At 37.3% G+C, this 18,626-nt stretch overlaps 1 protein-coding gene across 1 annotated transcript; it reads left to right on the forward strand.

Moving 5' to 3' along the window:
- Window positions 1–11,803: 11,803 nt before the first annotated feature.
- On the forward strand, window positions 11,804–13,305 carry LOC131313756 (agmatine hydroxycinnamoyltransferase 1-like). Its single transcript, XM_058342253.1, has one exon. The coding sequence runs from the start codon at window positions 11,848–11,850 to the stop codon at window positions 12,625–12,627; it is 780 nt and encodes a 259-aa protein (XP_058198236.1). The 5' UTR covers window positions 11,804–11,847; the 3' UTR covers window positions 12,628–13,305.
- The last annotated feature ends 5,321 nt before the right edge of the window (window positions 13,306–18,626 follow it).

The following is an 18,626-nucleotide window of genomic DNA, read 5'->3' on the forward strand; positions in this document are numbered from 1 at the left end:
TCCGAGAGTTATGAGCCGGTTCTGATCACGGTCTCTGTTTTTCTACTTTTTAATAATAATTTGTCTTTTTTGTCTTTGGAGTTTGGTTCATTTGGACTATAGAGTGAATAGTTGTTTTCCTTAAATAAATAAACAATGAGGTCAACTATAAAGACTTTTATGCATGAAAATCTGCGGGTTGTTTTTTCTTGGGAAATGATTTTGTCACTTCTTTTTTTGTTTACGTCACTCCCCGCAAGTATATTTTTGCATCAAAAATACACTTGCAGAGGAGTGGCGTTAAAAAAAAAGGAATGGCAAAATCAGCAATCTTTTTCTTTTGAATTTGTTATTACAATCTGGTCAATGTTCAAATAGTAGTGGTCATACTAGTGTTCTTTACCAATCTTGGCAAATCTGCATTAAAGTGTTCTTTCTTAATTCTTCGCTAGTTGTACATGTTAGACAGCTTCGTGTTGAATTTAGGGCGATTCAAGTGGTGTATACTGTATATTGTACACATTCTTGGCCTTTTATCTGTACTATCATTTCCTCTTCTATTTATAAAATTCTTCTTCGCTGTTCAAAAAAAAAAAAAGCTTCGTGTTGAATTTAGGGCGATTCGAGTGGTGTATACTGTATATTGTACACATTCAAATAAGGATGTATATCGTAGTATTTGCCTTTATTTGTTCGTTCAATGCAATTCGCAATTTCCTCAACGGCAACAAAAAAAAAAAAATGCAATTCTCTAGTGAAACTAACTCCTCCTTTTCAGCGAGGATTTTCTCTTTCGATGTCAAATTTGAGAGTTTCTTCTTGATTTTTTCTCTTTTCATTTCTCTCGGCATCCCCTTCATCATTGAGGCGCCGGTTCAGATTCCGATCGTGCCTTTCTAATCATTTGATTAAGAACGAATACTACATTTAGGTGATTATCTTATGTATTTCCTATTAATAAAACTATTACAATTTTGACAAAAAAGGAACTGAATATTAAATAAATGTCCTTAATGGCCATTAACAAAAATTGGACATTTGGCCCAATGGCCATGTAGCACCACTTCGTATTATGAGGTTTTATTGTTTTTTACAAAATGAAGAAGATTATAATAATAACGGCTCAGTGGCATTTGCATAATAGAGTTCATTACAAATATTTTGGACAAAGCCAAACTAATAATCTAACTGTAAAATGAGAAACACACAAGGCATTCGATGTTTTTTACCCCAACCCAGACATTGAGCCTGACCAAATAACGGCACTTATAATCTTTCGTAGATTCATATAAAAAATCAGTAGTCTCAAAAGAGATAAAGTACTAGCCAAAGATAAAAGTTAACAAACACTTAGACAATCAAATGGACTCGAAGTATGAATGTACCAATGAACTTCCAAAAGCTATAAATTTGACAAGCTACCATGAGTTGTTCCGCCAAAAAATTCATGTAGGGTAAGAATACTATAGGCACAAATATCATTGTAAAGCAATATCGTCTCTGAAAGAATCTGGTCTGCAGACAAAATATTAACCAAAGATGAAACTGACAACTATCGATAAGACAAGAGACAAAACTCTCACAAATCAAATCACAAGTCGTTGATCGAAGAGACGGAAGAAAAACAAAACAAAGACAAAAGTTTAAAAGAATATGTTTAGAACTAGTGCCATGGCCTCCCCTCTCACCGCCGTACAAGGGTATGAAATCCTGGGGGGAGAGGAAGGGAGAAGAAAGATATTTGTGACGGTTAGGATTTTGAGAGAGAGAGGACTTCAAAATTCAAGGTGAGGTCTTATTGTTGAACTAGTTGATTAACATTAATACCTCTCGCGGTAATTGAATGTAGTGCTAGAGACAAATTAAGAAATCAAAAGTATAAATTTGTAACGCCTTGCTATTTTCTAAAAATAAACTCCAAAATACATTGTATTTCAAATACTTCTAGGCCCCTATTTTCTCTATAAATAAATTACATCACCAAAATAATTAACTTAAGCCGCCTTCTATATAATCTTCTAGATATTCCAAAATTATCAATCTTCCAAGATCTCTCCAAATTAATCCTTATATGCTTCGATTCAATTTCCACTAATCCAGCTCCACACCTGAAAAAGAAATTATTTGGGAAATATACGATACAATAGAATAACAAAGCTTATATTCAAGTGAACTCAATAAACGATAATCGACCACCAAGTCGAAGCAATAATCACAAGGGACCTTATACCATGTCCTCCTTAGTACATGACCAATGACCCTCCCCCAATACCTTCATCACCAAGTCATCCTCGACCCATTCTGGATATTGGATAGGTTATTGGTGCATGAGTTCACTTGATCCCTGTACTAAACAGTTATATAGTACTTAGCCAACAATATCATATCCGATACCAATTATTCCATTTTCCAATAATAACCACAGAATTGAACAAATATCACTAGATAATCAAAAGGAGTACAAAGATGAAAGTGAAGAAAGGATTCCGGAAGTGGAAAACATATCGTATACTCTCCGGATTACCTCAAATATGCCCGGCCGTTACGTCTCCGAATCAATGCCTTAAAAACATTTTTCCACCTTCCGACTAAATACATCACTAGCCTACCAATCCAAAACATCACTTGCTATATATAAAATAAAAAGATTTTTTTTCTCTTTTATCTATCTCTCTCTCTCTCTCTCTCTCTCTCTCTCTCTAAGCTGACAATTGGAATGAGAAGTAAGGTGTGGTGTGGTGTGGTGTGTGGAGGGGAGTGGAGGCCTATTTATACTAACGAAAGAAGGATCTAGATCATATCTAGAATATCCAAATTATATCTTATATAATCCTATATAATCTAACAATATCTAGCAAAATCTATATAATATCTAATAAAATCTAATCCAATCTTAATATATCTTATAAAATCTAGGAATATTTAGTAAAATCTAAACAAATCTAAATCTACTAGATATCCAATCATATCTTATATAATCTTACAATATCTAGCAAAATCTATATAATATCTAATAAAATCCAATCTAATCTTATCCTAATCATATCTAATAAAATCCAATCTAATCTTATCCTAGATTTTTAGGATTATGAGGTAGGGCTAGAGTTTCCAAGAAAGTCTAGGTTTAGATTTATCAATTAACAAAATCAATTATATTTACAAAAATACTTTAATAAAATATTTAATTTTATTTGAAAAAAAAAAATTGGCCCGAGATTCGGGTCATTACAACCTACCCCCATTAAAATAATTTCGTCCTCGAAATTAAAATGTACATAGTCAAAATCATAAAATCAAAGTATCATACAATTTTGCAAAATATTTTTTTTAAAGGAAATAAGTCAAAACAAATTCAAAATTCTACCATTGCATAATCCGAGTAACTCCAATGTCGTAATAACCTCAAATTCATCCTTTGGATAATAGCCTAAAAAAAATTAAAACCACTCTTCCGCTGCGAACTCTGATAAATTTCTAATCCTTATCACCTCAAACAATAATTTCTAATGACATCCTCTCCCGAGCAACACCTCTAGATTATATCCAAGGTTCCGATTACTCCAAATTTCCTCCTCTAATAAATTTCAAATAATAACAAGGATCTTACCCCGAGCGATGTGAAACTCACACTACCGGTCGGGACCCGCTCTAATACCATTTGTAATGCCCCGCTATTTTCTAAAAAAAAACTCCAAAATACATTGTATTTCAAACACTTTTAGGCCTCTATTTTCTCTATAAATAAATTACATCACCAAAATAATTAACTTAAGCCACCTTCTAAATAATCTTCTAGATACTCCAAAATTATCAACTCTTCCAAGACTTCTCCAAATTAATCCTTATATGCTTTGATTCAATTTCTACTAATCTGGCTCCACACCTGAAAAAGAAATTATCCGGGAAGTATACGATACAACAGAATAACAAAGCTTATATTCAAGTGGAATCAATAAACGATAATCAACCACCAAGTCGAAGCAACAATCAAAAAGGACCTTATACCATGTCCTCCTTAGTATATGACCAGTGACCCTCCCCCAATACCTTCCTCACTGAGTCATCCTCGACCCATCTTGGATATTGGATAGGCTATTGGTGCATGAGTGATAAGCCCTCTATAATGTAAATAATAGGGCTTATCTCTCTCATTTTTGTCACACACAAGTGCATAACTTACTTGATTTAAACAATATTGCACGAAAAGTGTGTTTTTGGCGTTTTCAGTTGAATCGCGTGAATAAGGCGTGTTTTGACGCCATGGATCAACTCTAAGGGTATCTGTACACCCGAGGCCATGTGGCACTCCATCATCGAATCCCAAGAATGATGAAAAGTAACTTCGGAGGGTGTGCGGGACAATGGAAGCCCAAAGGACATGAAAAGGCTAAAGAAACAAATGAGAAAGAAATCTGTCCAGCCGTTACCCGTAGTCCCAAAATAGTACTACCCGTAGCCAATGATCAGAAGCTGTGTCAAAATTGCAAATCGAGACTACTACCGGTAGCCCAAAAATGGTCCTACTCGTAGCACCTGGAAGTTTTTGCAGATTTATGCCCAACTTTTGGATATTTCAGGGGTAGTTTAGACTTTTGTATCCCGAATGTTTGGGACTATAAATAGTTTTTAATCTCATTTTGAGAGCATATCTTTCATTTTCAGCCCTAGGAACTTCTCTCTACCTCCCTCTCCTCTCAAACTGTTCATCTCTCTTCAAAGGAGATTGAAGAGTTGGGTTTTGAGGTATTTCGTCTTCATTAATGTTATAGGTACGGTTGAGATCTTTCGTAATCTTAAGTTTATTTTTGTTTTTATCCATGAATCGTATTTATTTTTTTATGCTTGTTCTTCATTCTTGTTTTATGGTTGAGTAGTAATAAAGGCTTGGTCATGGGGTGATTTCTATCTCGTGACTTGGGTAGTTTAATGGCTTCTTTCATTTCTTGTACTTAATGTGGTTTGTGAATGAATTAAGTTCATTTTTATGTAACAAAACCTAGAGTTGTTAACCTCTTTGATTATGTGTAGGCAAGGAGTTGATCTCTTGCCACATATAATGCTTGGAGCTATGTCACTCTAAGTGTTTGCCAAAATGCCTCAAAAAACTTGTTGAACTCTAATCTTTGGTCTAAACTTAGGGTTGTTAACTTCTTTGATGCCGTGTCGACAAGTCTCCTTGGCACACGGCATGCTTGGAACTCTGTCACTCTAGGTGTTTGATAAAATGCCTAAATGAGTTCCTTTCCATCTCCAAACCTTATTGTATGAGTTAAACTTGATTTTCATGGTTAAACCTTCCGAGTGAGATCAAATGACAACGACTCTCACTTGAGTTATCGAAGAGAAGCATTGAACGACCTAAGTTATGGGCAGAATAAACCTCTAGACCTTGCCGCTTTTAATGTCTAGTCAAACTTCATTTTCAATCAAGTTAGGAGGTAGAGAGAATTTCAATCACTCAAAAGTTGGCCGTCTCAAAGCCGAACCTAAAGGTTGGCGGTCCTAACGCTAAAAACCCTTCGTAAATCAAACCTCCGGCCTAGCTCCATTGGCTCCCTGTGGATTCGACCTCGGACTTCCGAGTTTATTATGCTGCAACCGACCTAGCCTTACGCTTGGGGCGCTCTTTACTAGGACACACTTTGGTCGAGCAAGCAATGAGTTCACTCGATCCCTGTACTAAACATTTCTATAGTACGCCGCCAACAAATCATATTCGATACCAATTATTCTACTTTCCAATAATATCCACAGAATTGAACAAATATCACTAGATAATCAAAAGGAGTACAAATATGAAAGTGAAGAAAGGATTCCGGAAGTGGAAAGATATCGTATACTCCTCAGATTACCTCAAATATGCCCGGCCGTTACGTCTACGAATCAATGCCTTAAAACATTTTTTCACCTTCTGACTAAATACACCACTAGCCTACCAATCCAAAACATCATTTGCTATATATAAAATAAACTCTCAAGCTTTTTTTTTCTCTTTTATCTCTCTTTCTCTCTCTCTCTCTAAGCTAACAATTGGAACGAGAAGTGAAGAGAAGTGAGGTGTGGTGTGTGGAGGGGAGTGGAGGCCTATTTATACTAAGGAAGGAAGGATCTAGATCATATCTAGATATCCAAATCATATTCTTATATAATCCAATATAATCTAACAATATCTAGCAAAATCTATATAATATCTAATAAAATCTAATCCAATCTTGATATATCTTATAAAATCTAGGGATATCTAGTAAAATCTAAACAAATCTAAGTATATCTATTGGATATCCAATCATATCTTATATAATCTTATAATATCTAGCAAAATCTATATAATATCTAATAAAATCCAATCTAATCTTATCCTAATCATATCTAATAAAATCCAATTTAATCTTATCCTAGATTTTTAGGATTATGAAGTAGGGCTAGGGTTTCCAAGAAAGTCTAGGTTTAGATTTATCAATTAACAAAATCAATTATATCTACAAAAGTACTTCAATAAAATATTTAATTTTTTTCAGAAAAAAAAATTGACTCGAGATTCGGGTCATTACAAAATTTGTTCGGAACCCTTTGAAATAAAATGTGTTTGAAATCATCCGATACAGTATGAAACTATATGAATACGTTTTCAGATCTATATATGTCGGAGCATTATTGTAATTCAATCTATGGAGTAACTCACTAGTATCTAATGATAAAAACACAAACAAAGAGCCTATTATTAGTGAGGGAATGCAGAATTTTTCCTTCCTATCTTCCATTTATTTCAGGAGTTCCATGAAACCCAAAAATTGATGGAATATAAAAACTAACTCCCGACTCTCACTCGTTTATTGGAGAATACATCAAACCATATTAATTTTATTTTTCTTGCCACTACGAATGTATGTTGACCAACCCCGAGAGGTTTGAATTAGTGGACATGAGAAAGCATAAGGCCATCCACAGTGGTATAATCAAAACTCAATTATTTTTAAAATTAACAATGTTGGTGTAAAAGATTGCTCACAGTGGTATAATCAAAGTTAGCAACATCTTTAAAAATAATCAAATTTTGGGCTTTGGATAACCAAAATTAGCAACCTTTTTCAATACTCAAAAATTTGTAGACCCCATGTCACCTAAGTTAATTGGTTCCAAATTTTTATGGATGTTCGTTTCAGCTTTCATATTTTCTTCTTCGCCAACGGGTTCCAATTTTTTTTACACGCTTGTTTCAGCTTCTTCTTTTTTTCTTCTTCTCTTCACTCTCTCAATCATCTATAATTCAACCCATCGTTGCGGTATTTCCCTCTTCTTCCCCGTTTCTATTTTATTCATGTTTCGTTCCTCTCATGTGGTTGAGTACATGAAAAATCTTGCCTTCTGTTCTAAATTCAAGAACAAATCTGATTTTCTTGAAAGATTAATAGAGTGGTGGATTTGTGCTATTATGGTTTGGTTAGATAGACTACAGAAATACGGAAAAAAGAAGAAGAAGAGTTTCTGTGTTGTTTTGACAGAGAACGCTATGAAGAACAGGGGAAGAGAGAGAGAGAGTGAAATTGTAGGGAGACCCTTATTTTGGTTATGGACTAAAAATAACCATTGTGGACCTCAACATTGTTAAGTTTAACAACCCCTTAAATGAATAATCAAAAGCTGATATGTCAACTTTTGATTATTCATTTTTTATTATACCACTGTGGATGGCCTAAGTGTTTGTCTTTCATGAGCTCGCATGTTCAAATTCCACAAATGCCAAACATTTCAAACTTTGGGGCCACAGCCCACTGGAGGGTTTGATTGATCGTTAATTTCAGGACCTCGAAATTAGTCGAGAGGCGCATAAAGTTAGCATGGAGATCCGGTCATAAAAAAAAATGTATGCTGCTGACCATAGCATTGCCATTAGCTGACACACACTTGATGCAGTTATCACAAAATGTGGGGACTCTGCCTCCTCCGTGGTTAAACCTCAAGCTCAAATATCAAATCCTCCAAATCCGTCGTCTTGTTTTTGCCTCCTTGGTTTGGTGACTTAACCTTTTTATTTATTTAGTTTATTAGTCCTTATTACATGCATGTTGGTTATTTATTTAATTCTTATTAATTCTTGTGTCTTTCTTGTCTTCTCATAATGAACATTGTCAAATGAGTTCACTAGCACTTTGAAAATTGGCAAATTTGAAGTCTCGTCTCCAAATACATTCTAGCCTAGATATGGAAAGAACGCAGCATCTACATCAAAGGCATTATTGGAGTTGGAGGTTGTTGTGTCTCTAAGAACATGTCCTGCTGCATGTGCCTTCATTAGGGATTCATTTCGAGTTTAATTAAAAATTTGACCCGAACCGTTCAAATGATAGAGCTCGACGTACAAGTAGAATATTTCTTCCAAAATTCAAGTTGATCAGACAAAAGTAATCAAATGATCAAATTACATTCATTTCGAAGTGCAGTTCAAAATCAAACTTGCCGTTCAATTTTTCGAGAACAATTTCCTTCGATGAGTGATTTACTTATGCTCTCATCTATATGCTTTGGCGGTTTCAGAAGCTGGAGTTAGCCAAGTGATCCCCCTGCTTCCAATCAGGCTCCATTTGTGAAGCTTGGTGGGCATAAAGATGAAGGCTTTGCCACAGACTGGAGGGTAGGTCTCTTTCACTTCGTCCCTCCCCCCCTCCCTCTGGCTAGTTGCCCTTTGTGGGACTCTCCTCCCTTTGTGGAGGCTTCTCTCTCCTGTTGTGGAGTGGTGCTTGTTCAGTTTTTAGCTGTTGTATGCCGTTGTTTAGGTAGAGTTGGGTGTAATCTTTGAACTGAGTCCCTCCGCGCGCTGTGGCTACTTGATAATATTCCTCTGTTATCAGTTTTGAAAAAAGAAAATTAATAATAATAATAGCAAGCACTACAAGTTGAGTGTACCAATCAAGTTTTTGAGATTGCGATGGAAGTATGTTTTGGAGGCAAAACAGTCTGCTCTGCCTCTAAGTCGCAAGCGGGATCCACTTTCCACAAGGATTTAGTCCATTATATATTGTTACCAGATAAGCAGAACTACTGTTAGAGATAGAATTATAGCAGAACTACTGTTGAAGGCAAGACAATTGCATGCATATCCGCATATAATAATATAATACTATGACATTATCACCACCCCGTCACGAATTAGCTTAATTTTTTACTTTGTCAAGTTTGATTAGTTGAGCTATTTGACCAAATCGATCGATCATGCATGATTTTGTTCTTGGTTGAGGTCGAATGGGCATTTAAGATACGAAATCGTGAGTATAAAAAAACTAGGCAATCACGTAAAATACAGAAGATATATGTAATTCGACTTGAAAAACCTATGTCCGGCCAGGATCGAAAATCGGCGGAAGAACGGGTGATAATATCGGTAACTATGACAATATAAAATTCTAACGCTCCCAAATAGTACCTTTTTCCTCCATAGGTATGGAATCTGGTTGGTATGCAGGAGGATCTGATATCCGATAAAACAAGAGAGAGAGAGAGAGAGAGAGAGAGAGAGAGAAGAAGATCTGATACGTGTCAAGCAGGATCAAATAGCAGCGGCCAGTTCGACCTGTATTTGCAATTATTATAGTGATATCATGCGGATTCCACTTTATTACTAACATAATCCAGCCGGATTAATTGAAATCGAAACAGTAAGTCACAACGAGAACTTATCCACAGCTTTGGAAGATGACTGGTTTGTGTGGAGAGAGAGAGAGAGAGAGAGAGAGAGAGAGGAATCACGCATACACACCACAGCTACGAATCCGTGTGTTAGTTCGAGATGATTAGTACTACTATTATTATTAATTACGGGAAAACAAAGAGGGGCCGGTCTCGGTTTAGCCTAGCATTAGGTAGCTAATTAAGGCGTGTTCCTATTTCAAAAACTACTAATTAATAAAGCTAGTTAAAAGTTCAACCTAGCTAGGTCAGTATTCTCATAAAATAAATAATTAAAAGAAAACACCCTGGATCCCGCCTCCCCCATTCTCCATTTTGGTAAATACTTTTATGATTCTTTTGAATATGTATATTCATTTTGGTAACCAAACTGAAATGATGGGACTGGACAGTACTCCTGTGTGTGATTATGTTCCAAAGTAGTATTTTATTGAGGGCAAATGTAATTTGCTCTCAATATAGGCAGATATATATAGAGGGCAAATAATATGTGGTTATATTGGAAGATATAATACTTGGTTGAGATTTTTATGAATAAAGAATATCCCCTAAAGATACAGGGCTATCATATTATATCAATATCTATACAAACTTGATTAGTAAATGGTGATATTGGTCTCCTACGTTAGCCGACTGGACATCTGAATTATTAAATGATTTAAAAAAACCATTTCAGCACAAATTACAAACAAGCCACTGTCACATATATTCTGAATGTTTTAAGTTCGAACAAACTTAATTTCTCTAAAATAGAGTTCTCCAGACTATACCAACATCATATAGTAAGCCTTCATATTGGTTTAGGAGCAAGGATGACCACATCACCCATTCATTCCTCAACTTCTTTCACCATGTGCAAATTTATTTACTATTTTTTAAAAATAACTTTTAGGATATCTAGACTAATTTATGTGCATTTCAACTAATACCTGTGTACCAATTCCAACGTCCAATTAATAGTAGGGGCCTCAATTAAAGTCAAAGCAAAGAACTGTATGAACTAGTCTCATATGTAAACATTGATGAAATATAAGAGCTAAAAGCAAACTTCTAAGTCTGAAGTCTCGATGACTACCGGGCCAAGCCTTTGGGTACATTTACCTTTTTCCTTCGTGTTCTTATTCCTCATTCGATTACCAGATCTTACAAACTAACCACGAGCAAATTCGACGGGTTTTTTTCCAAGTTAGGTGTAGCTATTGCTATTATTAACCTTTAAGTAGAAGTACTCAAATCACGAAGGAATGAAATGAAGTTTATAAGTACGGTTAAGAAAGATGACATAATTTGTGTCAAAACTAAGACGGATTAAGATATTTGGGACTAAGAATCACCAATCATTTCCTTAATTGGTAAATGACCTAGGCAAATTCAATCCCATTATCCTGTAATTTTCTTAAGGTTTTAGAAGTTTTGTTACCAAACTTAACCACCCTAGATAGATATCCATTACTAGAGTATGCAAATAATTTTACTCCAGTCTCAATAAACCTAATCTTCTCCGACATGCACGATTGAAATATTGTTTTCTACATGCGCTTGTTTTTTCTCAGAGAAGTGGTTTTCATGCTCTCGTTTTGGACAAGATCCTATTTCACATGAAATATATATATCCTAGTGGTACGAACTACAAAGAATAGGATCGTAGTATGTGAAAATCTCGAATTTTGGTATGACATGACTATCTAGTATATCCCCTGAGGTCAGTGTAGACCAACTCGCTTTTTACGGCCGCAATCCTGTTCAAAGCCTTATACATAAATAAAGCTTTAGCTAATTCTACCAAATCATAATAAGTATTCTATCTTTCTCTTTTGATTTTACCTAAAAGGAGTGCCGCGACCACAGCTAGCTGGAGCTCCAACCAATCAAGTCCTTCACTACTGTATATAATTTCTCAAAGTCAAAGCACAGTACACTAACCAGAACATGCCAACTAGAGCAGGCTTTGATCAGACAGGATAACACCTGGGTAGAATTAATAGAGGGCTTTTCACTGGGGTACCTTATAATTTTTATTAATTCCTTGATGAGACCAAAGAAGTCCTAACCAACCTAAAACTTTGGTTGGTGCGCGCCAAGGATTTTAAGTAGTATATAAACCCTAGTTTGCATGCCATCATGACACAACAAACAACAAGCCCTTCTCCAAACAAAGCCATAACAAAGTCCTATATAGCAAAAATGAAGGTGAGAAAAGAGAGCTCAAGGATTGTCAAGCCAACTTATGAGGGCACCCCTCCCACAAACATATCCTATACTCCCTTGAGCGTTTTCGATAAGGTCACTTATGATAACCATATGGCAGTTATCTATGCCTACCGCCCGCCAACCCCTCCGAATGCGGCCCTGGAGCTAGGGCTCAAGAAGGCGCTGTCGGTGTACAGGGAGTGGGCTGGGAGGTTGGGAAAGAACGAAGACGGTGACCTCGTCATTCTTCTCAATGACAAAGGGGTGAGGTTTGTTGAGGCATCGGCGGAGTGCACTCTCAATCAAGCCATGCCATTTAAGCCCTCGATGTCCCTGCTCGCCCTTCACCCCAGCTGGAAGGGCGTAGAAGAGTTGGTGCAGGTTCAACTCACGAGGTTCACTTGCGGCTCTATGGTGGTAGGCTTCACAGCCAACCACCTTGTGGCTGACGGCAATGCCACGAGCAATTTCTTGGTTGCATGGGGCCAAGCTTGTCGCGGACTTGAGATTTATCCTATTCCTTTCCGTAACCGTGGCATTTTCTCTCCTAGAGACCCTCCTAGATTTGAGTTTGAACACAGGGGAACGGAATTCACGAGTGAGAAAATCAAGAAGGATTATCCTTCCGTTGATAATACCATCATGGATGACATTGTGGTGCATGAGGTTCATTTCTCATTTGAGTTTCTTGCCAAGCTCAAGGCCAAGGCTTCCGCCATGAATGGCACTAACAAGTCCTATAGCACTTTTGAGAGCTTGGTCGCTCATCTGTGAAGGGCCATAACCAAAGCTACGTCACTCGGCGGATTGGAAACAACCCATGTGAGGATTTCAGTCGATGGTCGCGCTCGTCTGAACCCTAGGGTACCCATGGAGTACTTTGGGAACTTGGTGCTTTGGGCTTTCCCAAGTGCCAAGGCCAAGGACCTTCTACGCGAGCCATTGCCATACGCGGCCAAGCTCATTCACAACGCCGTCTCAAAAGTGAACAACAACTACTTCAAATCGTTCATCGACTTTGCTACCTACAAAGCGGAACAGGAAGCCCTGATTCCCACGGCAGACACGAACATGTCGGCTATGTACCCTAACTTGGAGGTTGATAGCTGGTTAAGGTTTCCATTCTATGACGTAGATTTTGGAGGAGGATGCCCTTACATTTTCATGCCATCTTACTTGCCAGCAGAGGGTACCATGTTCCTCTTACCATCTTTCGCGGGGGATGGTAGCATTGATGCTTTCATACCCCTATCCCAAGACAAACTGGCATCCTTCAAACAAATTTGCTACTCCTTAGACTAGTATCGATCTACCAAAGATATTAGAACCACCATAACATTTGCACAAAAAAATGCACAAACACTCAGAATGGGTCTGGCCCCCTTGTGCAGCGTGTGTGGGCCAACTACACGCATTGTGAGCGTTTGTACTTTTTTTTTTTGTGCAAATGCATTTGTGGTTGAGGAGTGAAACCCTTGCATCATTAGCTCCTCCCTCCTCCGTCACTTCATCCAAATTTTCTCTGTGATCCCATGCGTATTTTGGAATTCCTTTCTTTTTTTATTTTTTTGGTGGGTGGTCAATAAATCATATTTGATAGTTTTATATTGAAGTTGGAGAAATTTAGCTTAGCTTGCTATTTGGTAATTAAGCATCTATGTCCTACCTGTTTGTAACCACTGTCCAAAATTTAAATGCAAATTTAAATGCAACAATACTAGATGATGTTATAGTGAGCGCCCACTTCAATAATTAGATAGTAGCAATAAATTTTGCAGTCTGTTGCAAATTACATCTTGGACCTGGGGAAGTTGGGTTGTGCTTGAGGACCACGTATTCAAGAATTAACCACGATATATTAAAGTTGCATGCCTTGCATGGAAAATAAGTTCGACTTATTTTGCTAAAAAATGGTTACTTATTTTCCAAAATACTTGGGTATTCCTCTTATTGATACGAATCAATAATTCACACAAAAGTTTGGCACGAAACTAATAAATGCAAAAAAAATTCAAATAAGGACAAAACCAACTTAATTTCTATAAGTTTAGGAGAACTCACCCCTAGTAGAGTTCTTTATAAGACAAGGACGATTGCACAAGAGCTAGAATCTGTGTGTATGGAAAGAATAAGGAAAAGCCCACTTCTCACAAAATCATTTACAAAGAAGCTATTTCACATGGTAGTTGTATTTTTCCCAATACTGATCATGAGTCAATGAGTTTTTGTTCTGATTACAACTCAAGGTATTTGGGATAAGGAGCGCTCTCATATATAGGACAAATGGGGTGTTTGATTCGTTGATTTTATAAGAAGGAATTTATCAAACATCTTAGGTGCAAAAAGTTTGTTACGACTAACATTGTCATAATCCGAAACTTAAGCATTAGATTTAGACATTCAGGGAATGCTTACGTGTGAGATGGTAGAACCTGCGAGACGAATAGATTCTGGGCGGTTGGCAATGGTTGAAGATGAACTTTCTTGCCGCCGTAAGGGGGTCGTTAGGGGGTGGAGATGACGGTGGATTTGATAGGCTTTGGTGTGAAAGGGGAATACTGTACTTCTTCGGTTTGGAGGTGCGGGAAGAGGGCGTTTCTTGGTTTGGATGATGGTGTACCGAAGATGGCGCAGGAGGGAAAAGGGAAACGGTTCACTACGTACCACGATTTAGAATTAAGATCGCAAATGAATCGAGCTGCTTGCAAATTGCTCGTGGCTCAACTTGTTAAGGATCGGCTCGTGGCCTGACACTCAAAAGCTCATATTGGCTCGCAAAAGCTTTGCTCATTTGTATAGGCTCGGCTTGTTTAAAGAGGTCATTAAGTAAATTAGTCAGACTCGGCTCGTTAAGGGCTCGACCCGTTCGCAAACGAGATCAAACTCAAATTTTAGGCTTGTTTAGTAAACAAGCCAAGCTCGAGCACTGTGAAGTTCGGCTCAGCTCGTTTATACCCCCTATTCAGAAGTTGTCTTTTAATTATACGTGGATTAGCCATTTCGAGGTTTTGAAAGGGTATTTTCGTAAGACTAAAAGTGTGGGAAACAATTCAGTGGCCTTCACGTTTTTTTTTTTTAAATAGACAGACAGATAGATGGATATGATGTGAAGCATTTTTTCCCTTATAACTTTTTGTTTGGTGAAACTTTTTAAGGTAAAATTCGAATTTTTCTCTCATGCCCCTTGCTCCTTAGTGGTGGGGTATGGATACCCCATAAATATGGATCGTTAGATTGAAAATTGATAAATTTTAACCATTAGATCAAAATCATGCGCAAAATGATGTGTTTCTTATAATTTTTCCTCAAAAAGTTGTATTTTACCTGCCAGTTACCATACAAACGGGATTTACATACCAACATACAACATGCTTATATTTACCAAAATGTATAGACTGTATAGTCACACTTGTTCGGTTTTTGCCCCATGTGAATGCCTTTGGAAAAAGGAGATAATTTACGGAGTATTTGTTTGCATTAATTGGTTCGGTGTTGGGTTGGTGGTTTGGTGAAGGAGCTTGTCCAGAAACCTCTCTTGAGTTGTGTTAGCCGGCTGTGCTTGTTCCTTTTTCAATGAGCATTTGTGATGCTTGGAACATGAAGAGCCAGTGTGTAGAACATTCTCTTGTCTCTATTTCTATTTAAATGGAGAAATGCTAAGTGCAAAGAAAATAGGCAAAGAAAATATCCTTAAAGTGTACATGAACGGCTCAGATATACTGCACAGTGAATCTGAGCCGTTCATGTACACTTTAAGGGTATTTTCTTTGCCAATTTTCTTTTTTCCTAGCACTCCTCATTTAAATGAGGCAGTGCATGGGTGTCGTGTGTGTGTGAGACCCTAAAGAAAGTCGAGGTGTGTGTGAGGGAGAGAAACAGTGTGATAATATTGTGTGAGTGACAGAGAGAAAAATAGTAAAATTCGAGTGAGCTTGAGAGCTTTTGTGGGGGTATTTCTTATTGTACTTATTCAATATTTAGTGAAAATTGTTCTCTCTCCCGGAAAGTAGACACTGAGGTCGAACCACGTAATTCTTGTGTGTTTGTAGTTTTGTGAATATTGATTTCTTTGTCACGTTTCCATTGCGGGTGGGATCTTGGAAATTTCCCCCAATTGAAAGATTCAACTGTTGAGGGAAAATGGGACATGGATGCCCCGAAATTGGAGGGGGTCATCATGCGTTTCTTAATTTTCACCTATATATTTACTAGTTCAAGAAAAGGATAGGAGAAATGGGATTAAGAAAATGGGTTGAATTTTGGTCGTTGATAGAGATAGAGACATGACATGCATGTACACAGTACACTAGGACCATTTTTACTTCATTTGGACTCAGTACAAAGCGATAACAATCACAGTAAACCCAAAAGCATTTTTCTCCAAATGATGATAATTCAAGAACTCTTAGGGCATTGGTTTGGAGGTGCGGGAAGAGGGCGTTTCTTGGTTTTGGATGATGCTGTACCGAAGATGGCACAGGAGGGAAAAGGGAAACGGTTCACTACGTACGACGATTCAGAATTATGGCTGCAAATGAATCGAGCTGTTTGCAAGTTGCTCGTGGCTGAACTTGTTAAGGATCGGCTAGTGGCTTGACACTCAAAAGCTCATATTGCGGCTCGCAAAAGCTCGGCTTGTTTATATAGGCTCGGCTTGTTTAAAGGGGTCATTAAGTAAATTAGTCAGACTCGGCTCGTTAAGGGCTCTACCAGTTCACAAACGAGTTCGAACTCAAATTTTAGGCTCGTTTAGTAAACAAGTCGAGCTCGAGCATTCGGCTCTGCTTGTTTACACCCCTATTCAGAAGCCGTCTTTTAATTTTACGTGGATTAGCCATTTCGAGGTTGTGAAAGGGTATTTTCATAAGACTAAGTGTGGGAAACAATTCAGTGGCCTTCCCCTTTTTTTTTATAAAAAAAAATAGACAGACAGATGGATGGATATGATGTGAAGCATTTTTTCCCTTTTAACTTTTTGTTTTGTGAAACTTTTTAAGGTAAAATTCGAATTTTTCTCTCATGCCCCTTACTCCTTAGTGGTGGGGCATGGATACCCCATAAATAAGTCGAGCTCGAGCATTCGGCTCTGCTTGTTTACACCCCTATTCAGAAGCCGTCTTTTAATTTTACGTGGATTAGCCATTTCGAGGTTGTGAAAGGGTATTTTCATAAGACTAAGTGTGGGAAACAATTCAGTGCCCTTCCCGTTTTTTTTTATAAAAAAAAATAGACAGACAGACAGATGGATGGATATGATGTGAAGCATTTTTTCCCTTTTAACTTTTTGTTTTGTGAAACTTTTTAAGGTAAAATTCGAATTTTTCTCTCATGCCCCTTACTCCTTAGTGGTGGGGCATGGATACCCCATAAATAAGTCGAGCTCGAGCATTCGGCTCTGCTTGTTTACACCCCTATTCAGAAGCCGTCTTTTAATTTTACGTGGATTAGCCATTTCGAGGTTGTGAAAGGGTATTTTCATAAGACTAAGTGTGGGAAACAATTCAGTGCCCTTCCCGTTTTTTTTTATAAAAAAAAATAGACAGACAGACAGATGGATGGATATGATGTGAAGCATTTTTTCCCTTTTAACTTTTTGTTTTGTGAAACTTTTTAAGGTAAAATTCGAATTTTTCTCTCATGCCCCTTACTCCTTAGTGGTGGGGCATGGATACCCCATAAATATGGATCTTTAGATTGAAAATTGATAAATCTTAACTATTAGATTAAAATCATGCGCAAAAAGATGTAGTTCTTATAATTTTTCCACAAAAAATTGTATTTTACCTGCCAGTTACCATACAAACGGGATTTACATACCAATATACAATTTACTATGCTTATATTTACTATAATGTATAGTCACACTTGTTGGGTTTTTGCCCCATGTGAATGCCTTTGGAAAAAGGAGATAATTTATTTGTTTGCATTAATTGGTTTGGTGGTTTGGTGAAGGAGCTTGTCTAGAAACCTCTCTTGAGTTGTGTTAGCCGGCTGTGCTTGTTCCTTTTTCAATGAGCATTTGTGATGCTTGGAACATGAAGAGCCAGTGTGTAGAACATTCTCTTGTCTCTATTTTCTATTTAAATGAGGCAGGGCATGGGTGCCGTGTGTGTGTGAGACACTAAAGAAAATCGAGGTGTGTGTGAGAGAGAGAAACAGTGTGATAATATTGTGTGAGTGACAGAGAGAGAAAAATAGTAAAATACGAGTGAGCTTGTATGGGGGTATTTCATATTGTACTCATTTAATATTTAGTGGAAATTGTTCTCTCTTCTAGGAAGTAGGCATTGAAGCCGAATCACGTAACTCTTGTGCGTTCGTAGTTTTGTGAGTGTTGATTTCTTTGTCACGTTTCTGTTGCGGGTGGGATCTCGGAAATTTCCCCCCGTTGAATGATCCAACGGGAAAATGGGTCATGGATGCCCCGAAATTGGAGGGGGCATCATGCAGTTTCTTAATTTTCACCTATATATTTACTAGTTCAAGAAAAGGATAGGAGAAATGGGATTAAGAAAATGGGTTGAACTTTGGTCATTGATAGAGATAGAGACATGACATGCATGTACACTAGGACCATTTTTACTTCATTTGGACAACGTACAAAGCGATAATAACCACAGTAAACCCAATAGCATTTTTCTCCAAATGATGATAATTCAAGAACTCTTAGGGCATTTTTATGTACATTGAGGTTTTAACCTTTCTTACCCTTAAGAAAGGCTAACAAATTTTGAACTTAACTTTGGTCAAACAGACATGAGAAATCAATAAAT

Source organism: Rhododendron vialii, chromosome 13a (assembly GCF_030253575.1).
Source record: "Rhododendron vialii isolate Sample 1 chromosome 13a, ASM3025357v1".
Lineage (NCBI taxonomy): Eukaryota > Viridiplantae > Streptophyta > Magnoliopsida > Ericales > Ericaceae > Rhododendron > Rhododendron vialii.

What these genes read in the sequence shown, in the direction of transcription:
- LOC131313756 (XM_058342253.1), top strand. Translation starts at nt 11,848, where the DNA reads ATGAAGGTGAGAAAAGAGAGCTCAAGGATTGTCAAGCCAACTTATGAG.